The following is a 24,414-nucleotide window of genomic DNA, read 5'->3' as shown; positions in this document are numbered from 1 at the left end:
CATCCCGCAAGGCTGCCGAGGTAGCTGCAAGGCTGGCTCGTCGGTGGCATTGGATTTAACCCTTATCGATAAGCATAGTAGGCGTGGTTCAAGCCCATGACTTTTACATTATTCACCAGAATTACTCACCCAGAATGTCTAAGTAGGAGATAATTATTACTGTAGATAGTCTATAAGTACAAGACCGACCTTCGACAAACGCTCATAAGATAAACATTAAATCTGTTGGATTATATGGAATTACTGGAGAAGTAGACAGGTTTGGTGCTGGATCTCGGTGGTATAACCGATCAGTTTCGTTGCAACCCACGAGGCTGGCCCGAAGCTGGTGAGGCTAGCCTTGGGAGCCCCTAGGGAGCGATTCGGACGTCACCCAAGAGTTGAACGCTGCCTACCACCTAGGCATCTAATACTGTAGACTGCTTCCTACATTGGTCCGGCAGACACAACACCTGCGTACCATGAGATTCGGATGACGACTGTGTGATATGGCTTCTTTTGATTGCCTCGACTCCGCTCATAGGTGAGAAACATGGCGCTCACCAGCTGGAAGCAATTTCCTTTCTTCAATGTGTCTCAAGTACCTGTACCCGCAGATGAAGACGGGTCATATATTTTCGACGTACGTCTCTTTATGCGCATCTTCGGCTTTACTAACTCACTGTTACAGAAAGATATTGTCTCTATAGCTACCGGCTCTGACTCCCTCTTTCTTGGTTCCTCCGATGGCTCAGTGCGCGTCCTTTCGCGCGCCTTGAAAGTCGTCCGCACGTTTCACGCGACAGACTCTTCAGATGCTTCGATCACGCATATCAGGCAGATACCGAACACGCCGTTCCTAGTTACCCTCTCCGAGAACCTATCTGCGGACCCGTCTCTGAAAGTATGGGCTTTGGACAAGACTGAGAAGAAGACTGGAGGGCCTCGATGCTTGTGCACAATTGCCGCGCAAAACGGCAGACGACAGTTCCCTGTCTCGGCCCTTGTTGTTGAAGATGACATGAGTCAGGTTGCTGTCGGCTTTGCAAATGGGTCTGTGACTGTTATACGTGGGGATTTCATACATGACAGGGGAACAAAGCAAAGGACGGTCTTCGAGTCTGAGGACCCAATCACTGGGCTAGAAGTTCGACAGGGAGCCACAAAAGTTCTATATATCGCGAACACATCGAAAATCTGCAGCCTCATCATATCCGGGAAAGGCCAGGGTCAACCTGTACGCACGGTGGATAACAGAGGGTGCAATGTTGGCTGCATGACCCAAGACCGAGAGACTGGAGACATTGTGATTGCTAGAGAGGACGCCATTTACTACTATGGCCCGAGCGGGCGTGGACCCAGCTATGCCTTTGAAGGGCCAAAGAAGATTGTGAAGATGTACAAAGAATACGTTGGCCTGGTCTGTCCGCCTCGAGTCGCACAAGTGTCAAAGTCAAAAACATTCAGAAGACTTGGAGGCGATGAGATTGATGAGCTATTCAGCAGCTCTTCTTTCACCTTGCTCGATACTGATCTCAAGTTTATTGCTCATACCGAGTCATTGCCTGCTCAGGTGAAGGACGTCTTTGTGGAATGGGACGAGCTGTTCCTGTTGACCATCGAGGGAAAGGTATGCTGAACATCCATGGATCTCGGACCGCTGCTGACAAAATTTAGCTGTACCGATACCAAGAGAAAACACTCCAGCAGAAACTTGAGATACTCTATCAGCGAAATCTGTACATTTATGCAATCAATCTAGCCCAAAAGGCCGGCGCCGATAAAATCCAGCAGAATATTATCTTCAGAAAATATGGTGACTATCTCTACCAGAAAGGTGATTACGACACAGCCATGCAACAATACCTAAGAGCCATCGACAACACTGAACCATCACAAGTGATCCGACGGTACTTGGATACGCAGCGAATCCACAATCTGATTGACTACCTGGAAGAACTACACGACCACGATAAGGCGACTGCTGATCATACGACATTGCTGTTGAATTGCTACGCTAAGCTGAAGGATACCGAGAAGCTCGATGCTTTTATTCGTGCTCCAGGGACGGCGAGATTTGACATTGAGACAGCGATTTCAATGTGCCGGCAAGGTGGATACTATGAACAGGCAGCATATCTTGCCACGAAACACGGTGAGAATGAATTGGTGATTGACATCTTGATTGAGGATTCGAAGAAATACGCCGAAGCCTTGCAGTATATCTGGCGACTCGACGCAAATGCAGCATACCCAGTCTTGATGAAGTATGCGCGAAGTCTGATTGAGCATTGTCCAGTGGACACCACGAAGCTGTTCATCGAGTACTATACCGGACGCTATGCTCCGAAGAAAGATATACCAGCGGTGTCAGAAGTCCAGGCGCAGACGGGTGGAGGAGCCTTTCAGAGTCTATCAGCACTATGGACCCTGCCATTCATGAATCGATCTTCCAACGTTGGTGGGACTGCAATGGAAGGTATCCAACCAGACGGCAGCGAGGAAATACCTGCAGCCGTGCCCCTTGAGGCTCCTCCATATACCGTTCCACGGCCCCGAAGCGCCTTTTCCGCCTTCATTGCACACCCTGCGGAGTTTATCAAGTTCCTCGAAGCCCTTGTGGTCCAGGAAGATCTGTCGAAAGATGATAAGTCGGACCTATCGACGACACTGTTTGAAATGTACCTTGAAGCTGCGAACAACGCCAGAGAAGCAGCAGAAAAGGAGAAATGGCAGGTCAAAGCAACCAGCTTGATTGCCGACAACAAGACCGAGACGTTGGATGAATCGACAATCGACACGTCGAATGTTCTGCTGCTGTCTTCATTGTCAAAATTCCCAGCTGGCACGACTTTGGTGCGCGAAAGAGAAAATCTCTATGCCGACATCTTTCGGTCGTTTACTTCTGCGAAAGACACGTCTGGTGCCATCTCTGCACTGCGCAAGTACGGAGTCAAGGAACCGTCGCTCTATCCACTGGCTCTCGGGTATTTTGCTTCATCCGAAGAAGTTCTCAAGGAACCGGGAGTCAAGGAAGAACTCCAAAAGGTTCTTAGAAAGATTGACCAGGAGAATCTCATGGCACCGCTCCAAGTGGTCAAAGTACTGTCACAGGGTGGTGCAGTGACAATGGGGATGGTCAAGGCATATCTATCAGACAATATCCAGCGTGAACGAAAGGAAATCCAGGCCAACCGACGTCTGATCGACTCTTATCGAACAGAGACTGCGTCGAAAAAGTCGGAATTGGCGGATCTTGAAACGAAGACGGTAGTGTTTCAAGCTCGTCGTTGTTCGTCCTGTGGTCGAAATCTGACGTTGCCGACGGTTCACTTCATGTGCAAGCACTCGTTTCATCAAGAATGCTTAAACAAGCCTGGTGTCGGCACAGCCGACGATGATAAGATCGACTGTCCTATCTGCAAACCCGGCAATGACACCATCCGAGCAATTCGTCGACAACAAGTGGAAAGCACTGAGCAGCATGATCTGTTCAAGGCGGCCCTGGCCCGAAGTCAAAACCGCTTCGGAACGGTCAGCGAATTCTTTGGACGAGGAGTTATGGGCACAATTCCTGCAGCAGAAGATCGAGTCATCAACTAAAACATGCATTCCAAAAACCCGAAATCCATCGTCTGGTCGTGGGCCCCAGTTTATATGTAATGCGGAATTATGTCCAACGCGAAATGATGGCGGAGTGGTATGCAAGCCCGAATGACGAGCGCAAGCCTCTAGCCTAGCGCAGATTAACGGTGTGGTCAGGGTGGGCGGGAGATGGACGACCGACAGCAGGAGGGGTTGTTGCACTTTTGTGCGATGACAATGTTTTCCGCCCTGCATCCCATCTTTTGGGGGGGTCGAGCCTCAGCCGCATGAGCATATCGAGAGCGATAAGCCGGACATATGAGCCAACGTGAGACTGGTCTGAGTCATTCGTCAATGATTTTCAAACCCTCTAGTCTACAGCTGGACATGAGTGGTGTCGATGGTGGGAAAGTTTTCTATTTGTAGGGCTGCGCCATGCCACCATGACCAGGGGCGGTTGTAGCGGTCGTGAGCGGTGGAGTCTGGTGGCGTGGCGGGGGGCAGCAAAGGCATCGAGGGTGGAGTTTGACCAGCGATGATAACATGATGGCACCTAGATGGATGCTGGATGTCGAATGTCGAGTGCGGCCCTTGGAGGACGAGATGTTCTGCCTAGTGAGCCTACGAGTAGTTGGTGAACCGGAGATGGGTGGGACAGGCCCTGAGGAAGACCAGACAAAGAAAGGCTTTGGCAGGAAAATGTCCAATAGTTGAGGACTTAAGCCTAGTTGGCTACCATAGGGCTCGTAATAGGTGCCATGCCATGTTCCTGTGCCTGTCAGTCGAGGACAGAGCCGCTATGCCTGTCCCCAGCACGCCCACGTCTCCATCCACTTGTTGTTATCTGAGAAGGTGACGAGCAGGCGACTTGTTTGGGCTCTTGATCCCGGTTGCCTCTCACCACGGAACAGAACGATGATCATCATCATCATCTTGGTTTCATCCAAAACATTCCCATCTTGACCTACTCCGTACTCTTCTCTCGGTTTGACCTCGTTATCTTCCTTTTTCCACTTTGCTCATCATTAAGAAGATTTCCACGGTGGCAATTGGGACTCAGTGGCGTTGGTGGGCGCAGTCACTCGTACATTGAGAAAGCGCAGCCGCAGGTGGACCGTGACTGACCGACCGACCGACCGACCGACGGGAACTTGATTCAGAGACCACCACCACACCACAAACCCTCGATCCGTGCTGGATTTTGAGCGCGTGGTGCTCCGTCATTCTTGCTCACTTCTCATGAGCCTCAGCCTCGATATTTCTCGAACCTACCGCCTCTCCGGTCGCGCGAGCACCTTCTGCCGTCGAACCTCTAATCGTCAACAAATGCTACACCAGTCCTGCCATCAGTGCACACGACTCGACCGAATGACACTACCCCCCGATTCATTCTAACACAACCATCCACCCCCTCTGCTCTTCCAATCGGCCACCATGGCGGACACCGAAAAGGCCATCGACGATATCTACAAGAAGATTGAACGGGAAAAGACGCTGATCACAGCCGCGACGCACATGCGACAGTCGACAAGCAATGCTGCAGTCCAGGCACGTGTCGATAGCACCATCCGCGACGGGAGAAGAAACATTACCTATCTAGAAGACAAGCTACAAGAGCTACAACTGCGTCAGCGGGGCACATATGATGACAGCGCTCCCACCCCTCCCGTTCATGGTGGTGGTGGTGGCGGTGGTTACCAAACACCTGATGGCCGTGGCCAGCGAGGTTATCAAGCAGGAAATGCCCCGACCCCCCCTCCCAAAGACTCCAGAGGGCTCTTCATTGGCGAAAGAGGGGATTATGGTGACCCCGGCCCCGGCGGTTATAGCCAGGGAAATACTGGCATGATGCCACCGCGAGCTCCCTATGGAGATCCTCGACCTTACAGCGCTCCGATGCCTAAACCGCGTCCCAATTTCTCAAAATTAGGTATGCCGCGCTCACGGAGATGTACCCTGTAATGTGCTGACATGTACCCTAGATCTCATCAAATACGACACTCCGTATCTTGGCCCGAAGATCCAGCTCATGCTGTCACAGCTTGAATTCAAGCTGTCCGTTGAAAAACAATACAAGGCAGGCATCGAGAAAATGGTACGGTTATACCAGGATGAGGGCGACAGAAAGAGCAGATCGGACGCAGAAGGCCGTCGTATTGAAAGCACCCAGAAGATCCAGTTGCTGAAGCAGGCATTAAAAAGATACATGGATCTTCATGTCGACATTGAAACATCGGACGGTGCTGACGGTAGGCAGCTCCCTTCAGACTTTCTTTGGCTTCGATGCTTACTGCAAATCAGATGATAGCCTCAATGCGCCAAATATGCGGAAACCGTTGACCGGTCATCTCGAAATGCGCATTCATGCGATCAAGGATGTTGACCATGCCGCGTCTTCACGGTTTTCCAGAGGACCCGAGACCTTTGTCATCATGAAAGTCGAAGACAACATTCGAGCAAAAACTCGAGCTACACGCACAGATAAATGGACGGAAGAGACACACAATGTTGATATCGACAAGGCCAATGAAATCGAGTTGACAGTCTATGACAAAGCAGGCGACCGGCCAACGCCGATTGGGTTCCTCTGGATCCGCATCTCTGATATCGCGGAAGAAATGCGACGAAAGAAGATAGAAACGGAATACCAGCAGAATGGATGGGTATCAGCCGACAAGATGGCCAACGGTGGCGGCCCTGGCAAATCAGGTCCGGATTTTCATCAACAGCAACAACAACAACTTACCCCCTTCATGCCTCCTGGCGATGGTGCGAGTGCTGGTGCGGCCGCTGGTTTTTCGCAAACCGCTCAACAACTTCAACCTGTGATGATTGATTCATGGTTTTCTTTGGAACCAGCGGGTAGAATCCATCTCACCATGGCTTTCCACAAACAGACCGGTGCTCGTCGTCCCTTCGACATCGGTCTGAATCGACAAGGTGCTGTTCGTCAAAAGAAAGAGGTCGTGCACGAGAAGCAAGGACACAAGTTTGTCAAGCAGCAGTTTTACAACGTCATGCGCTGTGCTCTGTGCGGCGACTTTCTCAAATACTCGGCAGGAATGCAGTGTGCGGACTGCAAGTATACTTGCCATACCAAATGTTATCCGAAAGTGGTTACCAAGTGTATCAGCAAAGCAAACTACGAAACGGATCCGGACGAGGAAAAGATCAACCACCGCATCCCGCATCGGTTCGACAACTTCTCCAATATCGGGGCCAACTGGTGCTGTCATTGTGGTTACTTGCTTCCTCTGGGCAGACGAAATGCGAAAAAATGCACCGAGTGTGGCCTCACTTGCCATGCACAATGTCAGCATTTGGTACCGGACTTCTGCGGTATGTCGATGATTGTCGCCAATGAAATCTTGGAGACGATCCAGCGGACCAAGCATCACAACAAGTCCTCATCCGTCAGCTCCGGCATGAGCAGTCGGACCTTGAGACCGAACTCTGGCAGGCCAGGACCAACGTCGCCCACGCAAAGTTTTATCTCGGATGGAAGCGCCTTGACTCAGTCCGTGTCCAATCAGTCCTATGATCAACATCCCGAGCCACCCAAGCCTTCAGCCGCAGCAAAGAGTGCGGCGCAGAACATGATGTACAACCAGCCTCCGCAGTCGCAGTCTCCACAGCAGCAGAGACCTTTGCAACAAAGAGCAGTCTCTACTGCCGCTGTGCAAGCCGCTGCAGCGGCGACAAGTCGGCCGTCGTCACAAAACTACAACCAAGGCTTTCCCGACTATAGCCCTCAGAAGACTCCCTCTGATCGATATGCCAATGCCCGACCTCCTGCTCCGGAAGTGCAGCCGCCACATGCTTCCTACGATCCTCGCGCGTACCAGCAGTATGACCGACAGCCTGTGCAACAGCAAATGCCTCAACATCAGCCACCTCAACAAGCCATGGTGCCTCAGCAGAGACCGCCTCACCAACCATCCCAACCTACTTACGCCCAAGCACCAATAAAACCGGCGCCTTCGCAGCAGCCGCAACAGCAAGTGGCAACACCACCGTCAGGACGTGGTTCGGGCCCAAGAATTGGGCTGGATCATTTCAATTTCCTAGCTGTGCTCGGAAAGGGCAACTTTGGTAAAGTCATGCTTGCCGAGGCGAAGAGCTCCAAGAAGTTGTATGCGATCAAGGTCTTGAAGAAGGAATTCATTATCGAGAACGACGAAGTGGAGTCGACCAAATCCGAGAAGCGGGTGTTTTTGATCGCCAACAAGGAGCGACATCCCTTCTTGCTCAATCTGCATGCATGTTTCCAGACCGAGACGCGAGTGTATTTTGTCATGGAGTATATCTCCGGCGGCGATCTGATGTTACACATTCAGCGTGGGCAGTTTGGTCTTAAACGAGCCCAGTTCTACGCTGCGGAAGTATGCTTGGCTCTCAAGTACTTCCACGAGAATGGCGTGATTTACCGAGATTTGAAACTGGACAACATCATGCTCACGTTGGACGGCCACATCAAGGTCGCTGATTATGGTCTCTGTAAGGAGGATATGTGGTACGGTTCATCGACTTCGACCTTCTGTGGCACTCCAGAATTCATGGCTCCTGAAATTCTTCTGGACAAGAAATATGGTCGTGCGGTGGACTGGTGGGCATTCGGCGTGCTCATCTATCAGATGCTCCTTCAACAGTCACCGTTTCGTGGTGAGGACGAGGATGAGATCTACGATGCCATTCTCGCCGACGAGCCTCTATATCCTATTCACATGCCACGCGATAGTGTCTCGATTCTCCAGAAGCTTTTGACGAGAGAGCCAGAAATGCGGCTGGGTAGTGGACCAGGAGATGCTCAAGAGGTCATGAGCCACGCATTCTTCAAAGGCGTGAACTGGGACGATATCTACCACAAGAGAGTGCCGACGCCCTTCAAACCTACTGTTAAGAACGAGAAGGATACCAGTAACTTCGACTCGGAATTTACGAGTGTGACACCCGTATTGACGCCAGTGCAGAGTGGTAAGCTTGATCGTCTTGGGAATGGGTCATCTGGAGCTAACCTTGTTGCAGTTCTTTCCCCAGCTCATCAAGAAGAGTTCAGAGGCTTTTCATACACTGCCGATTTCATTTAGGAGACGAATCAGGAATCAGGGGAAAAGTCAGAGGTAGTGTGTGCAGCAAATTACGATGGGGCTCTTACGGAGGATGATGGTTCTGGCAGCAGTCTCAAGTCGGCCTTCAGTGCACAAAGGAAAGGGATTTCCGACGCCACGGCTCGGAAGAGCGACTCCGCCAGTTCGTCTGAATATTTCGATGCTGAATGGGAGATTGTCGATGGAAACGAAGAAGGCAACATCTCAGACGTTATGTCATGTCTTGAGTGGAGATAAGAGCGGCACGAGACATGCGTGGAAAGGAAGCATGGTCAAGGTGCGAATTCAGCAGGGTCGAGATAGGGGAAGGATATTGGGACGGACAGGGTGACATGAACATGCTTCTTTGGTCTCCGACAGAACGGAATCCATTGGAGAGCCTTCACAATGAGTTCCAGGCTGAAAGGCATAGACGAAAATGACATGCAGGACCGGACCTTATTTTGTGCTTGAGAGAGGCATCAAGTTGGACGATAGCAAGCGTAATTGGATCCGAAGTATGGAGTACCACGAGACAGACGCCACTCACATGTTCCGAGGACAATGAGATGGAGTGAGATGAGATTCATGTTGAATGTTGCATGAGGCTTCGAAAGATGGACCTGGACCGAGACCAAAGATGGAGATGTGTCATGAGGAAAGAATGGATGTGGTGGTTTGAGCAGAGAGTAGAAAATATAGAGAGAGGTTGTGTTGTTGCATGGTAAGCGTTAATCCATTTATTTTGATTCGGTCGAGCCGATCCCTTGAAGGAATGCCTTTTTATGCTCGGTAACTGTTGAGATTCGATGCAAGCAGCATTGGATGAGCCATCAGCCTTTGTCGGCCTTTGTCAGATTTGAGACGTTGAGCCTCGTGGATCTACTTGAGAGGTAGAGGTAGAGGTAGAGGTAGAGGTAGAAGAAGCCAGAACACCTCATACAAATGGTGGGTAGTGAGTGTTATTGGCTGAATACTGTTACTTCAAGGATACTCTAAAAACAGGCACGTACCTTAGTTGCTAACTGGCTGGCGTACCGTCTTCTATGATAGGTGTCAGGCCACGCCCGTCAAGGCTGGGAACTGCATAAACCACGTCTTGTCAATCCCTCAGGATTTGCAGCCCTCGACTTGGCTCGTTGGTAGGTATCTGCGCAAGTGCGCTCTTTAACCATGACGCGTTGCGAGATCTCTCGAAAAGATAGCCCAAATAGGCTGCGAATTGTAACACTGGCGACTCGAGTTTCATAGGGGTATTTCAGGTCCGCGGCGACCCATTGTTGCGTTTATAGGTAAATCGCATCCGGCGCTTCACGTTGGGGCATCAAAAATAACATAAAATCGATGCCGTTGTGCTGTTGCGTAGATGCCACCCAAGATGCCATGGGTTGGTTGGTTTGGCGGCGCCGCAGGGTAAGGTAAATATGAGGTGGCATGATTTGGTTGGTCAGATTATAGCTCTAAAGTGTGTTAGGTTTAGCGCGGATCCGCCAATATTCGAGCGAAGTTCGAATTTGACGAGCAGATGTCTCTGCCTCGTAGATGTTGGTCCTGTGTAACCACAACTACAGGGTAGAAATACCATGCCGACCATTCATGTCTCTGTCCGCTAAATATAGCCTCCAACGGTGAGCTAGTGTATTGACCCGGTCGACCATTGTGTTCACCGGTCGTACACAATTATTCCTCAGCCTGATTGTCGCATTTTGAAGCTCAGTATCTACTCTCAGCCGCATTCCCTCTGCCCCCCCTCTCCTCCTCTTCTTCCTCCTCCTCCTTCTGCTGCTGCTGGTACGCCCTTCCTCTCTTTCAAGACGCATTACCACCTCTCTCGGCCATTCCTCGCCTGAAAACGCTCGAGGCTAGTACCCATGTCTCAGAGTCGCTCTCTGCCCATCGAGCACTACTATGTTGGAGTGGTATGCGCACTACCGCGCGAGATGACTGCGGTGAGGGCCATGCTGGATGAAAAGCATGAGCCACTCAGAACCAAAGATGCGCATGACAACAACAACTACGTCCTCGGCCGAATGGGTCAACATAATGTGGTGGTTGCATGCTTGCCGGCGGGTGTGTACGGGACCAATGCGGCGGCAACTGTGGCTAGAGATATGTTGAGAACCTTTACCGGTCTGCGGTTTGGTCTGCTGGTAGGGATTGGAGGGGGAATACCCAATCTCCTGGCTGGTCGTGACATCCGGCTGGGTGATATTGTGGTGAGCCAACCGGACAATACCTTCGGCGGCGTGGTTCAGTATGATTTGGGCAAGAATATGGGAGAAGGCAGGTTCAAGGGCAAGGGGTCTCTCAACAGTCCTCCGACCCTCCTTTTAACAGCACTGTCGTCTCTCCAGTCAGCTTCTGGCATTGAGGAGAGCCAGGTACCAAAGCACCTGATGGAGATGAACAAGAAGTATCCCGAGCTAGAAGGCCAGGGCTATGTCTCTCCTGGTGCCGGCATCGATCATTTGCATTGCTCCCATTGCGATTCGTCTCAATGGTGGTGGCTTCTTTGGCTGTTGTTGGTGTGGCTATGTCCTTTGCTACGTTGCGAGATGTGTGAGAATGGGAGAGTCCGGAGGCCACGTCGCAATCATGAAAACCCATTGGTCCACTACGGGACTATCGCGTCAGGAAACCAAGTGATCAAAGATGCCAAGGTGCGAGACCGACTGGGTCGGGAGTTGAATGCGGCTTGTGTGGAAATGGAAGCGGCGGGTTTGATGAACAACTTCCCTTGCATTGTCGTGCGAGGTATCTGTGATTACGCCGACTCGCACAAGAATGATGCGTGGCAGAACTATGCGGCTGCGGCTGCCGCCGCGTATGCCAAATGGTTCCTAGGGCAGGTGACTCCCCATCAGACCGCTAATGAGAAGCGTATTCAGGACGATGTCGGTAAGTAATACTACTTAGAGAATATATCATTCCTTCGAGACAGAACAACAGCATCTAACCTCCTCTTCAGGCACTTTAGCCGACCAGCTAGAGGTAGAGAAGAATATATTGAACGAAACAAAGAAGTGGGCTTTGCAAGAAGAGACTCGCTACCGAAGCAGTCAAGATCGAGACTGCCATCAAGCGTTCAAAACAAGCACATACGAGCAATTCAAGGATGTCAATCCTCCTCGAGTGGACGGCACTTGCAAATGGGTGATATCCCATCCCCAATATCTCCAATGGTACGACAAACTACACGATGATCTGCTCTGGATCTCGGCGGATCCGGGCTGCGGCAAGTCGGTCCTCGCCAAATCGCTTGTCGACAACGAGCTTCGAAATACTGGTCAGCATACGATCTGCTACTTCTTCTTCAAAGATAACGAGGAACAGGATAATGTGGCGACTGCTCTTTGCGCCCTCCTCCACCAATTATTCTCTTACCAGCCTCAACTGATCCAACATGCATTTCCGGTATGGGGGCAGACCGGCGATAAACTGGTGAAGGAGGTGTCGGGGCTATGGCGCATATTGCTCGCAGCGGCGAGGGATGACCAGGCTCACAACGTGACGTGCGTTCTGGATGCGCTGGACGAATGTCGACTCTCCGATCAACGGTGGCTGATCGAGATGCTATCCCTATTCCACGCTCAGACATCGGCCTCTTCGTCTACGACGAGGCGAGGCCGACTGAAATTTCTCGTGACCAGTCGGCCCTATGATAACATCCAGGCGGAGTTCCAGAAGACACTACACGATCTCCCTACGATCCGCCTACGGGGTGAAGAGGAGAATGACCGGATCCACGAAGAAATTGACTTAGTCATCCAAATGCGAGTGGAAAAACTCGCGACAGACGAACAATTGGATAATGATACAAAGGACCAATTAATGACTCGACTCCTAGGGATGCAGCATCGCACGTACTTATGGCTTCATCTCGCGATTGACGATATATGTCAGACTTTCCATCGGTGTTTGCGACCCAAAGAAGCGTCAATTAAGTCACTCCCGTCAACAGTGGAAGAGGCATACGAGAAGATTTTAGCCCGAGCTACTCAGGAGCAGGAAGACGTCAAAAAAATCCTTCAGATCGTGGTCGGGGCACGTCGTCCTCTAACTATTCAAGAGATGGCCATCGCTCTTGGAATAGCGACGTCAGCGCAGCCCAAGTCCCTTCGCCAGGTCAAACTCGACCCTTCAAGATTGCAGAACAATATGCGTGAATGGTGTGGTCTTTTTGTCTTCATTAATCATGCCCGGATATTCCTCATTCACCAGACGGCCAAGGAATTTTTGATCCGGGACAGTTGCTCTACGCCTCTGCCTGGGTGGAAGCATTGTCTTGACCCGAGAGATCTCGAAAAAGAGATGACTCGAATATGCGTGGAATTTCTATGCCTAGAAGAAATCAGGCATGTGGGAGAGGACCTAGCTCGAACTGCTCGAAGACTTGAAACATCCCGAGAAATTCACGAATCATTGAAAAAAGATAATGCCGTCGAGAGCCTTCTGGTGTACTCAGCAGAGTACTGGTCCCATCACCTACGAGATGCAGATACGGCAATGGACGAAAATATATCTCAACTTTATGATAGCGATGGAAGTCCATATAATTCATGGTTTACAATTTTTTGGAAGGCGAATAATCGGTACAAGGAGCAGCCGGAAGGGATGAATTCGATCCGCCTAGCAGCACTTCTAGGACATGGGAAGGTGCTGAGGTCAATTCTACAGTCAAATGTGCAATACGAAATCAACGAATCCGACGACGCTGGTCGTACAGCTTTAATGTGGGCAAGCCGATTTGGTTATGAAAAGGTAGTGCAGATCCTCGTCGACGCAGGAGCGGACGTCAATGCTCAAGGACGTTATAGCAATGCTCTATACGCAGCGTCGGAGGGTGGCCATGAGAAAATCGTGCAAATCCTCGTCGACGCAGGAGTGGACGTCAATGCGCGGGTAGGACGCTATGGCAATACCCTATGCACAGCATCATACCGTGGTAATGAGAAGATTGTGCAAATTCTACTCAACGCAGGAGCGGACGTCAATGCGCGGGGAGGAATCTTTGGTAAGGCCATATGCGCAGCGTCGGTGGGTGGTCACGAGAAAATCGTGCAGATCCTCGTCGACGCAGGAGCGGATGTCAATGCTCAAGGAAAACTATATGGCACTGCGCTTCAAGAAGCATCAGCGAATGGTTACGAGAAGCTTGTGCAGATCCTCGTCGATAGAGGGGCAGACGTCAATTGGCTCGGAATAGATGGCACTGCCCTATACGCAGCGTCGTCGAATGGTTACGAGAAGATTGTACAAATACTACTCAACGCAGGAGCGGACGTCGATCCTGGAGGAGGACCATATGGCTATGCCGTATACGCAGCGTCGGTGCGTGACTATGAGAAAATCGTGCAGATCCTCGTCGACGCAGCAGCGTACGTCAATGCCCTATACGCAGCGTCGGCGAATGGTTACAAGATTGTACAAATTCTAGTCTACGCAGGAGCGGATGTCAATGCTCAAGGAGGACGATATGGCAATGCGCTTCGAGCAGCATCAGACCGTGCTCGTAAGAAGGTGGTGCAGCTACTCCTCAAACACGGAGCAACTTCGAGTATTGGTCAGTGCTAAGCTTGAAAAGCACGGAGTACGGTCGGTTACTTTTTGAACAGGTTGTGATGCGTGTGGATAGGAAAGGGGAAATGGAAAGAGAGGGGCCGACTTGAGATGTGGACTCTTACGTGGAAATGGAAATGGGAAATGGAAATGGAAAATAACTTTTTGTCTAGCCACAGCTAAGATATGCAGGATAACTCTTGTGGTCTCTCGGGTTTCGGTACCTAGGCATCATCTACAGCTTGGCCGATATTCGGCGCCGTTCGCGTCTAGGACACAATGTCAACGATCAGCTCAGCTCAGCCCAGCTCCTAGAGTCCTGACGGTGTATTCACTGCTTGTCATGACACACTCAATGATCGACCCCTAGACCGTACCCAGTGCATTGATTGCTGGTCATGACACAGTCCACTTCCCTCCAAGAGGCTCCACAAACAGGTCGGAAGTCGGAACTGCCTACCTCGATCGTCCAAAGCTTGGTGGAGGAGCAGGCTTGTTGTCCAGAATGGCTTCAATCTCCTCCATTGTCTTGTCGTCCAACTTCTCCAACAACTTGATCGCCTTGCAGTTATCGACGATCTGCTCGACCTTGGTAGCGCCCAGGATGACGGTGCTGACGTTCGGGTTCTTGGCCGCCCAGGCGAGCGCGAGCTGCGACATGTTGCCGCCCAAGGATTCGGCAATCTTTGTGAGTTTCTTGACCTTTTCGATCTTGGCCTGGCCCTCGGGCTTTTGGAGAGACTCGATCGTGCTGCCAAAGAAGTCCTTGTGGTTGTCGAACCGAGAGCCCTTGGGGATACCGTCGTTGTATTTGCCCGTCAGCAGACCCGAGGCCAGTGGCGACCAGATGGTCGTGCCGTACTTGTATTCCTGGTACAGTGGGGCGTACTCGACTTCGAAGCGTTCACGGTGGAAGGCGTTGTATTGGGGTTGCTCGGCGATTGGGGCGATCAGGTTGTACTTCTCGGCGATGAGGGTGGCCTCGGTGATTTGGGTGGCCGACCATTCCGATGTACCCCAGTAGTAGGCCAAGTTGAGGTTGCGGATGACCTGGGTGAAACCTTCGACAATCTCGCGCATGGGGGTGGCGTAGTCGGGTCGGTGGGCCAAGACGATGTCGACGTACGGTTGTTGAAGACGTTCGAGGGACGATTTGAGTCCTTCGACGACGTGCTTGCGTGAGAGGCCGCGGGTGTTGGGTTCCTTGCGGCCGGTACCGAAGAAGATCTTGGTCGAGAGGACGTATTCATCACGGGGCCAGTTGAGCTCCTGGAGGGCGTTGCCCATCTCGATTTCGGATTGACCGTTGGCGTAGGTCTGGATGTCATGTCAGCAAGAGCTCGTCAACATGTCTACCCAGGTATGGTAAGGGATATTGACTGACCTCGGCGGTGTCGAAGAAGTTGATGCCATGATCCCAAGCGGCTTGCATGCAACTGTTGGGAAGGGGAGTTAGTGCTATGGAGCTCCGAAGCGAACGAGTGGGAATGATTCCTTACTCTTTCACGATGTTGCCTTTTTGCGTGCCGCCATAAGTGAGCCAGCCGCCTGTTTCGATGGTCAGTTGCTGTGTCGGGTTCCTTGATCAAGTGATGGCCATACCGAGTGAGAGAACGGACACTTTCAGACCGGTGGGACCAAGGTGACGAAACACCTATGGCAGATGAAGTCAGTGACCAACAGAGCTTTCAATGCAGAGCCCCAGTGTTGCAGTATGCTGTGGACGGTACTCACCATGTCCTTGGGGTCGAATGCGGATCGAACAGCCATATTGTCTGGTATTGATCGGTTGGAGGAAGACGAAGACGAAGACGAAGAAAATTTGGTTGCAGATGCACGAGCTAGGGAGTTGTAGATGGATTTGCTTGGGCGGACCAGTGATATTCGTAGCATAAAAAGCACAAGAATTCAAGTGTTGAAGTTGGAGAATTGAGAAAAGGATTAACAGTCACTCAGTCGGTGAGTAGCTCGAGGAGAGCTTGAGGAGAGCTTGAGGAGAGCTTGAGGAGGGGCAGAATGGCACAATGACGTGAAGATTGCGATACCCTCGATACCCTAGCTCCTAAGTACTGCGATAGACCAACGAGGAAGGTGAGGACTTGTCCCATCATCTCCATCGCCATCACTCCCCATCACTCCCATCAATCATGGCCCATCATGGCCCATCATGGCCCCATTAATCGAGGACCAAGCGACCGGCAAGTGTCCGTTGACTGGTCTTCCATTACTAATCCACCGCTCGACATCGCTGTTAACTCCGGTTGCCCTGTCAGTTCAGTGCCCTCGAGGTGCCCCAGTGGTGGCCCCAGTGCTGTTACATACGAGCAGGAGTAATAGTGGACGAGCAGTTAGATCACCCTCCAGATGATGCAGCAGGCACATCAAAGTCCTCCGCCAACTCCTTCCCCGTCCCCTCAATCACCACTTGAAGTGGTTTACTATCCAGCTGGACCGCCAAAAGCCGGGCCGGTTGTTGGTCGCTCACATTGTGCCAGCGGTGCGCGGTCCCCCGCTGCACGAAAATGTCCCCACGAGGCATTCGGCGCCTCTCACCCGAATCGAGTTCCAACTCGACTTCACCTTCCAGCACAACGCCATAGTCCAGGGATATGGTGCGGTGCATCGGTGACGACGACCCAGGCGCCATATCGACCACCCTGAACACCGTGCCTCCCTGGATCACGACGGGGGGATGTTCGTGTAGGTACTTGTAGTAACTGGCCAGATCGGCGTCTTTGTTGAAATCCGCTTGTAGAGTCGGAGTGGCGTAGCCCAGGCCAAATGCACCCGTGGCTCCAGGGAAGTTCGTCCAGGTTGGGATGGTGGAAATGGGTGGTGCTGGCGCAGCAGCGACTGCCTCCGATGATGGGTTGTCGGGGTCGGGGGTTTGAAATATGGCCTTGCCATCTGCGTTGTGTGTCGTGATGTGGCGACTGAATTCGGGGAGGCCCTGTACTTGAGTGGTGGCTTGTGTCATTTTGTGATATCGATATCGCTAGTCTTGTCCCTTTCAACAGAGAGACAGCGCTGGCTGGCACCAATTATAGACTCGAAGAATGTCACAGGCAGCTTGCAAGGGGTGTGCAATGGATATATCTAAATAGAGAGGTGTGTATGCGGGTTGATATGACTTCGACTACGACCAAAGGAGTGTCCTGATAAGAAGTCCAGAATGTGAATGGGCACACCATGGCGGTATCTGCAGCATCTCCAGCCACACGCCGCTTGTCCTGAAGCATACGGTGTAGCCATATTCCCAATGCGGGAAGCGTCGTGTACCTCATTCACACAGCAGTAGACCAAACCGGAGAATAGACGTGCGATTAATCCTTGCGTCAACATGTTCCTGGGAGTCTCCCTTTGTTGCTTCATCACACTCGACCCATTGCGCGACTAGAGGCAGAACTCAGGGATAGTCTGAGTTCAACTTCCGTATTGCAGACATGTCCTTTGCCCCAATGATAACCCAGTCGTCACCGGTAATGCAAAGAGATGGATGCCCTGACTGTGGCATTCTGGACCTGATCGTGGGGATTCTCCTGCCTGGAGAAAGCACGGTTGGTACCCCCTCACAGTTCCACAACAGGCCACCTCGGCCACCACCATCTCACCCGTGGTATTGCCGTATTTGCGTTGACCGTATGCGCAAAATTTGTTAGCCGATCGATAGTCGACAGCCCGTCACGAATGTCATTACATTCATGTTACGCAACTTGTAACACCAGGTAAGGTAAGGTAATATGGCCTCGTCTGCTCGATATCGCTCCTGCATCCCTCTCCCTCAGAATCCCTTATTCCGATCACATTGTTTCTGGCTCACTAGGCTTGGGGCTCCTGAAGCTCTCCACCTCGTCGCTGGCGCATATCCCACAAAGGTCGACACCATTGCCGCAATGACCGAGACTTCGCTCGACGTTCGAGACTTGCGGCCAGACCACATCGCTGGTGTGGTGCAGTATTGTCGAGACACAGAACGTCTGCAAGAGCAATACCGCTTGTGCAGGCCTCAATCTGCTACCTGAAGGACTCCATATTGTGGCGCAGCGCCTGCAACTCCGACTTCCTTTGCATATTCGTCCCAGTGTTTAAGAAGTTCTTGGAGCTTATCACGTTCTTGAGCTGCCAGATCCTCGGTTTCCCCAGGATCCGAACTCAGATCGTAAAGTTGCCATTTCCCAGGACCATATGGCTCCGGGATCATGACGGCCTTCCACCGCCCTTTGCGCAGAGCTTGCCGGTCAAACAGCTCCCATCCTACCACCGTTTCCTCATCGTGAATATGCCTCTGCCGAGGGTCGGTTAAATAGGACAGCCATGATTTTCCTCTCATGGGCATGATCCGACGCCCTCGGTAGGTGTTCCCAGGATGCTGTACTCCTGCTAGTTCGAGGAAAGTGGGCATGACATCCATGACCGTCGCGAAGGAGGTGTCGACTTGACCGGAACGAGACGACGTCAACTTCGGATACCGTAGGATAAAGGGGACTCGGATGCCACCCTCAGAAGAGAAGGATTTGTAGAGTCGTGAGGGAGCTGTTGCCGCCGAAGCCCACCGAGGCCCGTACCAAACGTATGAGTTGAACCTGCCAACATTATCCAGACTGTTGTCGTAATATCGTTCAATATAATCAAAAATATTCTCCGTCACCACAGGGTAAGCCTCGAGCAACAACCCTTCCGCGCCGTTATCAGACATGAAGAGGACCACAGTGTTGTCAAACTCCCCCGTGGATTTGAGATAAGAAATGACGCGGCCAATTTGTCGGTCCATGTTCTGCACCATCCCGGCAAAAGTCTCCATGGTCCGGGACGAGAACTTCTGCTCCACCTCAGTCAAGGCCTCCCACCCTTTTGTGAGAGGCCGATCGACCGCCGGAGTGATAACATCATGAGGTCGGGTGTTAGGTGGAATGAGGCCCAATTCCTCTTGCCGAGCCAGCCGCCTTTGCCTCAGCGCCTCTGGCCCATCATCATATACTCCACGATAGTCTAGACAGTCTGCCTCTGGAGCTTGCAATGGCCAATGTGGTGCCGAGAAGGGAAGGTAGGCAAAGAACGGCTGCTGCCGTTGCTTGTCATTGCGCTCTTCCATATACTGCAACAACTTGGTGACGAATGACTCGGAAGAATAGAAGTTGGCGGGCAGGTCTGCTGGTGCGATAATCGTGTCGTCTTCCACGTAGAAGGAGCTGTTTCGAGCTAGGAACCCGGGCATCTTCTCTTCCACCTGTGGCTCCCAGCCATAATGGTTGGCTGCCCCCTACCCTCTGTCAGCTATTTCAGCGGATTTGCTCGGCCACTTCTTACAGGCAGCAAGGTAAAAGACCGATCAAAACCTCTCCGAGAAGGGTAACGGTCTGGAGTCAGTCCAAGGTGCCATTTCCCCGACATCAGGGTCAAGTAGCCTGCGTCATGGAGGAGCTCTGGAAGAGCCACAACTGCATCGTTCAGATAGCCCTCGTATCCGGGTTGACCTTTCTGGAATTCTCGTATTGACTCGGACATAGCCCCTAACCCTGCAACATCTGTGGACATGGTCAGAACGGAATGCGTAGACCTGCAGCGGACTGGTGTCAGGACTTGCGGTTATCTGTGCCCGACAAGAGCATAGATCTCGTGGGCGAGCATGCAGCAGCAGCGTGAAAGTCGGTGAATCTGATGCCGTCTCGTGCCAGGCCGTCGATATGAGGCGTCTTGATCTCTCCTCCAAACGTTCCTACGTCGGAAAAGCCTAGGTCGTCAGCCACGATGACGAGGAAATTGGGACGCGTCTCGCTGCTCGACGGTGTTGAATTCTCGGCCATTTTTGCGGAAACTGCTTAGCCTACAGCTCCTGACAAGGAAGGAAAAGAAAAGGAAAGTGAAGAAATAGGTCAAGCCATCCTGCTGTTGTTGGTCAGTGGGAGAAGACCATTGGTTGCTCGGGAGAGGAACCTGGGTTAATGTTGTATGACAGATCGATCGCGTGTAATGAGGTGAATTGGGCCCTGATGGCGCCATGGGCAGTGATGGGCATGATGGGCCCAACTGGGGGGGCCACGGGGCCCTTTCACACCCTTCATCTTCAATTGCTTGGCATCTGATAGACAACTACGGTGAAGTACACAGCATCATGTTGGATAGCTGCTGACTAAGAAGAATCGCTGACTGTCATCTCTCGTCACCTCTTGCGTAGGTTACATCTCTCAGATCAATTACTATGTATGCTGTGCTGAGAAAGTGAAACTGTCAGGTATGCTGACACGTCTCACGTCTCATATCTCACTCATCATGTCATCACACCATCATGCCCATCATATCACTCTCAGTGTGCTCTATCTATGTAGGTCGAAGATATCCAAAAGGTATCCCCCTGTTGCCGGTCTGACTTCTACAGTTCTTCCCATCAATGCTCTCATTGCAGATCACAAATGTAGGCTACGTTCCTGCTGCTCGCGACGGCATGCGATGCCGGCAGTACGGCTGCTGAGCCTCGCGTGTTCAGTAGATGATTGCGGATCAGGGGATCAGGGACGATCTCTCACCCCAATGAATGAGTCCCTATCACCTACCTATGATCTGCAAGAAGAGTGTCTGGCCGTCCAATGAGTTGCCACGCGACTCCTGATCGGCCATGGAGGTCAACCAGGAAAGACACCTCGCAAACAGATTGAATGGTGCGGGATCAAGCCCGCCCGAGACATCAAGCTTTGGGAAAATACCTAGCAATCTCCTTATCAAGCTGTTTCAAGCTCACTGGCTTGACAAAGTATTCATTCGCACCAACCTCGAATGAATTCAGACGATCGCCAGGAGAGTCTTGGCCAGTGACCATGAAGACCGTGCACGGTTTCAAGCTGTTCGCCTTCTCGTATGCTCGAATGCCTGCAGTTGCACCAAGGCCGTCACAGCGGGGCATCTCAAGATCCATGAGTACAAGATCAACTGGCTCAGTTACAGCAGCTGCCTTGAACTGCTCAATTGCCGCATCTCCATCTGTGGCCAACAGGAACGGGATACCTCTTTTCTCGCAGTACATGCGCAGAACCCGGAGGTTTACGCTGTTATCGTCAACAAGGAGAGCCTTCAAAGCTGGAGCGGACTTCGTAGCTGGCGGAGAAATGCTGAGATCATGGAGCGGAATATTCTCAGGATGGGTCGATTGAATTGTGCTGGTTGTATCGGTACTGGCCATCTTGCGGGGTGGGTCTGTAGATGAAACGGACCATTGCCGATCTGCTTGGGAAAGCACTTGGTCAAGTCGGGTGGAGTAAAAAGGTCCGGAGACGGCGAATGTCTGGTGATGTGGAAGTAAATGCTTGACGTTGCTAAGAACACCCGAAGGCGGCACGTCCTCCAACGTAACGCATATAATCATATGAGGCTCCTGAAGAGATTTCAGCACTTCCATGCTGGGCTCATTGTCTGTTGGCTTCTCCATTATTATCAAGGATCCTTGTGGCTCAACACTTTTGGTGAATCCACGAGACAACAGATGCCTGACCAAGTGCGACAGCAGCGTGGGGCATTTCCCCGACCCAGACAGGACATGGAATCGTTTCGGCAATGATTTGGTAACATTCTCAGTCGGCGGTATGGCAGGACCAGCTGAAAAGCTAATGCCGGGCAGAAGGATCCGAAAATGAGAGCCGACACCTTCTCGGGACTTGACAAGAGACAGTGATCCGCCCAGCGATCGTGCGTCCTGGTGCGCCAACGTAAGGCCTAGTCCTGCTCCACGAGCGTGTACGGATCCCTTCTCGAACGGTTCAAAGATCCGTGTTTGGTCCTCAAGAGGGATGCCACTTCCATTGTCGATAACCTCAAGTTGGAGTGACGACTTCTCTGCCTTGATCGTGACCTTGACGGTGCCGTGCGCACACGCCTGTATCGCATTGATTACCAAGGGCTGTAGCATGGCTTTTAGAAGTATTGGATCTATTGTGACAACACTCTCTTGGTCGCCAAGTTGAATTTCGAAGCAGATTGACACATCCTTCTGGTGATAATCGGGGTAGATCGCAAATAGGTCGCTCATCACATGGGCCTCGAGATGGCGCAGGTCGTAGCTCTTAGGCTTGATGTTCTCAGCTTTGTGGCGGGCCCAACTGTTGAGCTTGAGAATGCCGTTCACGGTGGACATTAGTTCAGTCCCGGAACGTTGGATGGTCGATACATAGCACATGGCTGTGTCGCCACGACCACCATTGTGGGATTTAAGCGAACCGTTTCTGGACGCAAGCTCTTCTGCGAGGAGCTCACTCGACGTAAGGACGCCGTGAATAGGTGTTCTTAACTGATGGGTAATGCAACGTAAAAATGCTTCCTTGGCCCGCAATGCATCCTGATAGCGCTGCTGTTGGAGGTAGTCTCCAATGAGCTCCGCACATCTATCGACGAACCACAAGTCATAGTCATCGAAGACATGTCGCACTTCAGAGGACGCAACAACGACGAAGATATGAAATCTCCCACATTTGCCTGCCATAGCACGAACCACCTTTGTCGATCCGAGCTGGCAGTGATTTTCCGATTTGATGGCCTCGTCAATGAGAGCGGTATCTTCCCAAAGGCCAGCATGTAGAGCTGAGAAAGGCAGTGTTAATGCTTCAGTGAGTCGGACGACATTGTCGGTAGTGTGGTAGATGGAGAGGGTGGCGGACGGATAAATGGTCCTCAACGATCCTGTCACAGCTGCCTCGAAGTCGTCACGGCGTGCGAACTCCTGGGATTGCAGCTCCATCAACATCTCGGTCATCTCTTGTTTGACTCCAAGACGGTTCTGTCGCATAGCGGTGACCAGTTCATTCGTGAACATGGCTGCAAAACTGACTAGAGATACCTTCTGCTCCGGTGTCAAGGGCTTTTGCACCGTGTTCGACGCAATGCAGAGCGAACCCAAAGCAACCTCCTCACCCACGCTGGTTTGCAAGCGTAGCTGGGTGCCTGCATAGCTCCGCAGACCACCAATCTTAACGTGAGGTGACGATTGGAATCTCCAGTCTTCTGCCATGTTGGTAACACTGAATACGCTTCCAGGCGTCTGATTGATGGTGTGAGAACATGTACTTTCGCGTCTGGGCAGTTTCCCAAGCGGCAGATTTGCCGTCGCCAGTCGAGTGTAGACCGCTTCGTCGAGAATGCCCACAATTGCGAATTCCCACCCCATGAACTTCTGCACAAGTGTTATCATGTCCTGGAGCTTGGCCATCAACTGGTCGTTCCGGGTGACCAGTCTCGTGTAATACCACAACACGGTCAACCTCAGACGCTCGTTCCGCGTAAGGGAAGGAAAGAGGTAGGCATTGTGGAAGGACTCTGGTTGTGGAGGAGGATCGGCCTCTGGGGTGCCTGTAGGGTCTTTGCCATACACTGACTCGTGGACATGGCGGTCGAACGGTAGGAGAGGTTCGTTGGCATGTTGCTGATCGAAAACCGGTCCTACTGCCTCTGGTGGTTCGGCAGAAACTGCAGTGGGATCCAGGACAACGGCTAGGGAGTCAGCCCTTGGGAAAAAGAAAGGGCTCGTGGCATGATCAACTGCGCCGTTCAGCTGCACCATGTCTCGGTTTCTTGTGTCTCGTCTTCCAACAAGATCTTCTTCCGTACAGTAATCTCATTCGATTCGTCGTAAACGCCAGTGTGCGTCGACAGCCGGGCTGTGATGGACCAAGATGGAGAGAGCATGATTGCGAATACCAGAGTAAATGGCGCGGTCGGCTACGGCTGCGGCGATAGGCGAGTCTGGGATGGGGACGGTGTCCAGAATTTGCAATACCAGAAACCAAAATGGCAAAGTGAAGGTCTGCTGAAATCTAGCCTCGTTAGATGTCGGCGGCAAGGCCTCTGGCCCTTTGGCGGTCTTTAGCGACGGTAACTTGTTCCCTGAAGCCCGAAGTTGGCCTAGTTAAGATAGTGAGCCCTAGTGGGCGCCGATAGGCTCACCAGGCTATGCTGGGCCCTAGAGACCCTTGCTTGACCATTCGGGCCCAGGTCATTTACACGAACCTCATCGAAAACACTAGAAAACACTCGAGACCTCGACACCAGCCTGCACTCAATAATCACTAATCAATCCTCCAAGACCTCAGGATGAACCAGCAGGAGGTCAACGCCGTCTATGGGTGTCGCATCCGTCGATAGCCATTGAGAGCACGAGATGCGCAAGCATCTTTTCATGCTCTGAGTGCCAGCCCCCGGGAACCGAACCGAAACTTGCCCGGGA

General features: G+C 51.9%; 7 protein-coding genes across 7 annotated transcripts; 3 read left to right on the top strand and 4 right to left on the bottom strand.

The window, feature by feature from the left end:
• The first annotated feature begins 395 nt into the window (after positions 1 to 395).
• Positions 396 to 4,280, top strand: PV05_00883 (uncharacterized protein). The gene is made up of 3 exons (XM_013465813.1): positions 396 to 622; positions 671 to 1,609; positions 1,657 to 4,280. Exons 1-3 carry the CDS (start codon positions 533 to 535, stop codon positions 3,580 to 3,582), a joined length of 2,955 nt encoding a protein of 984 aa, XP_013321267.1. The 5' UTR covers positions 396 to 532; the 3' UTR covers positions 3,583 to 4,280.
• A 122-nt stretch (positions 4,281 to 4,402) lies between these two features.
• PV05_00882 (protein kinase C-like) lies at positions 4,403 to 9,424 on the top strand. Its single transcript, XM_013465812.1, has 4 exons — positions 4,403 to 5,494; positions 5,547 to 5,813; positions 5,866 to 8,538; positions 8,590 to 9,424. The coding sequence occupies exons 1-4, from the start codon at positions 4,999 to 5,001 to the stop codon at positions 8,649 to 8,651; spliced, it is 3,498 nt and encodes a 1,165-aa protein (XP_013321266.1). The 5' UTR covers positions 4,403 to 4,998; the 3' UTR covers positions 8,652 to 9,424.
• Positions 9,425 to 10,522: 1,098 nt separating this feature from the next.
• On the top strand, positions 10,523 to 14,225 carry PV05_00881 (uncharacterized protein; the record flags this gene model as incomplete). Its single annotated transcript, XM_013465811.1, has 2 exons — positions 10,523 to 11,549; positions 11,620 to 14,225. The coding sequence occupies 2 exons, from the start codon at positions 10,523 to 10,525 to the stop codon at positions 14,223 to 14,225; spliced, it is 3,633 nt and encodes a 1,210-aa protein (XP_013321265.1).
• A 130-nt stretch (positions 14,226 to 14,355) lies between these two features.
• Positions 14,356 to 16,221, bottom strand: PV05_00880 (uncharacterized protein). Its single transcript, XM_013465810.1, has 5 exons — positions 15,945 to 16,221; positions 15,813 to 15,864; positions 15,710 to 15,758; positions 15,595 to 15,646; positions 14,356 to 15,527 (listed from the first exon to the last, which is right to left on the bottom strand). Exons 1-5 carry the CDS (start codon positions 16,101 to 16,103, stop codon positions 14,667 to 14,669), a joined length of 1,173 nt encoding a protein of 390 aa, XP_013321264.1. The 5' UTR covers positions 16,104 to 16,221; the 3' UTR covers positions 14,356 to 14,666.
• A 342-nt stretch (positions 16,222 to 16,563) lies between these two features.
• On the bottom strand, positions 16,564 to 17,244 carry PV05_00879 (uncharacterized protein; the record flags this gene model as incomplete). The annotated part of the gene is made up of 1 exon (XM_013465809.1): positions 16,564 to 17,244. Exon 1 carries the CDS (start codon positions 17,185 to 17,187, stop codon positions 16,564 to 16,566), a length of 624 nt encoding a protein of 207 aa, XP_013321263.1. The 5' UTR covers positions 17,188 to 17,244.
• Positions 17,245 to 17,291: 47 nt separating this feature from the next.
• On the bottom strand, positions 17,292 to 20,242 carry PV05_00878 (uncharacterized protein). The gene is made up of 3 exons (XM_013465808.1): positions 19,795 to 20,242; positions 19,518 to 19,735; positions 17,292 to 19,470 (listed from the first exon to the last, which is right to left on the bottom strand). Exons 1-3 carry the CDS (start codon positions 20,012 to 20,014, stop codon positions 18,217 to 18,219), a joined length of 1,692 nt encoding a protein of 563 aa, XP_013321262.1. The 5' UTR covers positions 20,015 to 20,242; the 3' UTR covers positions 17,292 to 18,216.
• A 109-nt stretch (positions 20,243 to 20,351) lies between these two features.
• PV05_00877 (uncharacterized protein) lies at positions 20,352 to 24,057 on the bottom strand. Its single transcript, XM_013465807.1, has one exon. It carries the CDS (start codon positions 23,749 to 23,751, stop codon positions 20,893 to 20,895), a length of 2,859 nt encoding a protein of 952 aa, XP_013321261.1. The 5' UTR covers positions 23,752 to 24,057; the 3' UTR covers positions 20,352 to 20,892.
• Positions 24,058 to 24,414: the final 357 nt, after the last annotated feature.

This window comes from Exophiala xenobiotica (assembly GCF_000835505.1).
Source record: "Exophiala xenobiotica strain CBS 118157 unplaced genomic scaffold supercont1.1, whole genome shotgun sequence".
NCBI lineage: Eukaryota > Fungi > Ascomycota > Eurotiomycetes > Chaetothyriales > Herpotrichiellaceae > Exophiala > Exophiala xenobiotica.
The sequence above is the reverse complement of the archived record's forward strand: the minus strand, read 5'-3'. Positions and strand labels throughout refer to the sequence as shown.

Coding starts and splice junctions, on each gene's coding strand:
- PV05_00883 (XM_013465813.1), top strand. CDS start 533: ATGGCGCTCACCAGCTGGAAGCAATTTCCTTTCTTCAATGTGTCTCAA. Junction 623..670: donor ACGGGTCATATATTTTCGAC/GTACGTCTCTTT, acceptor TCACTGTTACAG/AAAGATATTGTCTCTATAGC. Junction 1,610..1,656: donor TGTTGACCATCGAGGGAAAG/GTATGCTGAACA, acceptor GACAAAATTTAG/CTGTACCGATACCAAGAGAA.
- PV05_00882 (XM_013465812.1), top strand. CDS start 4,999: ATGGCGGACACCGAAAAGGCCATCGACGATATCTACAAGAAGATTGAA. Junction 5,495..5,546: donor TCCCAATTTCTCAAAATTAG/GTATGCCGCGCT, acceptor CATGTACCCTAG/ATCTCATCAAATACGACACT. Junction 5,814..5,865: donor AACATCGGACGGTGCTGACG/GTAGGCAGCTCC, acceptor ACTGCAAATCAG/ATGATAGCCTCAATGCGCCA.
- PV05_00880 (XM_013465810.1), bottom strand. CDS start 16,103: ATGCTACGAATATCACTGGTCCGCCCAAGCAAATCCATCTACAACTCC. Junction 15,647..15,709: donor AAAGGCAACATCGTGAAAGA/GTAAGGAATCAT, acceptor CCTTCCCAACAG/TTGCATGCAAGCCGCTTGGG. Junction 15,528..15,594: donor ACTTCTTCGACACCGCCGAG/GTCAGTCAATAT, acceptor CATGACATCCAG/ACCTACGCCAACGGTCAATC.
- PV05_00878 (XM_013465808.1), bottom strand. CDS start 20,014: ATGGCCGAGAATTCAACACCGTCGAGCAGCGAGACGCGTCCCAATTTC. Junction 19,736..19,794: donor CTTGTCGGGCACAGATAACC/GCAAGTCCTGAC, acceptor CCATGTCCACAG/ATGTTGCAGGGTTAGGGGCT. Junction 19,471..19,517: donor GGTCTTTTACCTTGCTGCCT/GTAAGAAGTGGC, acceptor GACAGAGGGTAG/GGGGCAGCCAACCATTATGG.
- PV05_00877 (XM_013465807.1), bottom strand. CDS start 23,751: ATGGTGCAGCTGAACGGCGCAGTTGATCATGCCACGAGCCCTTTCTTT.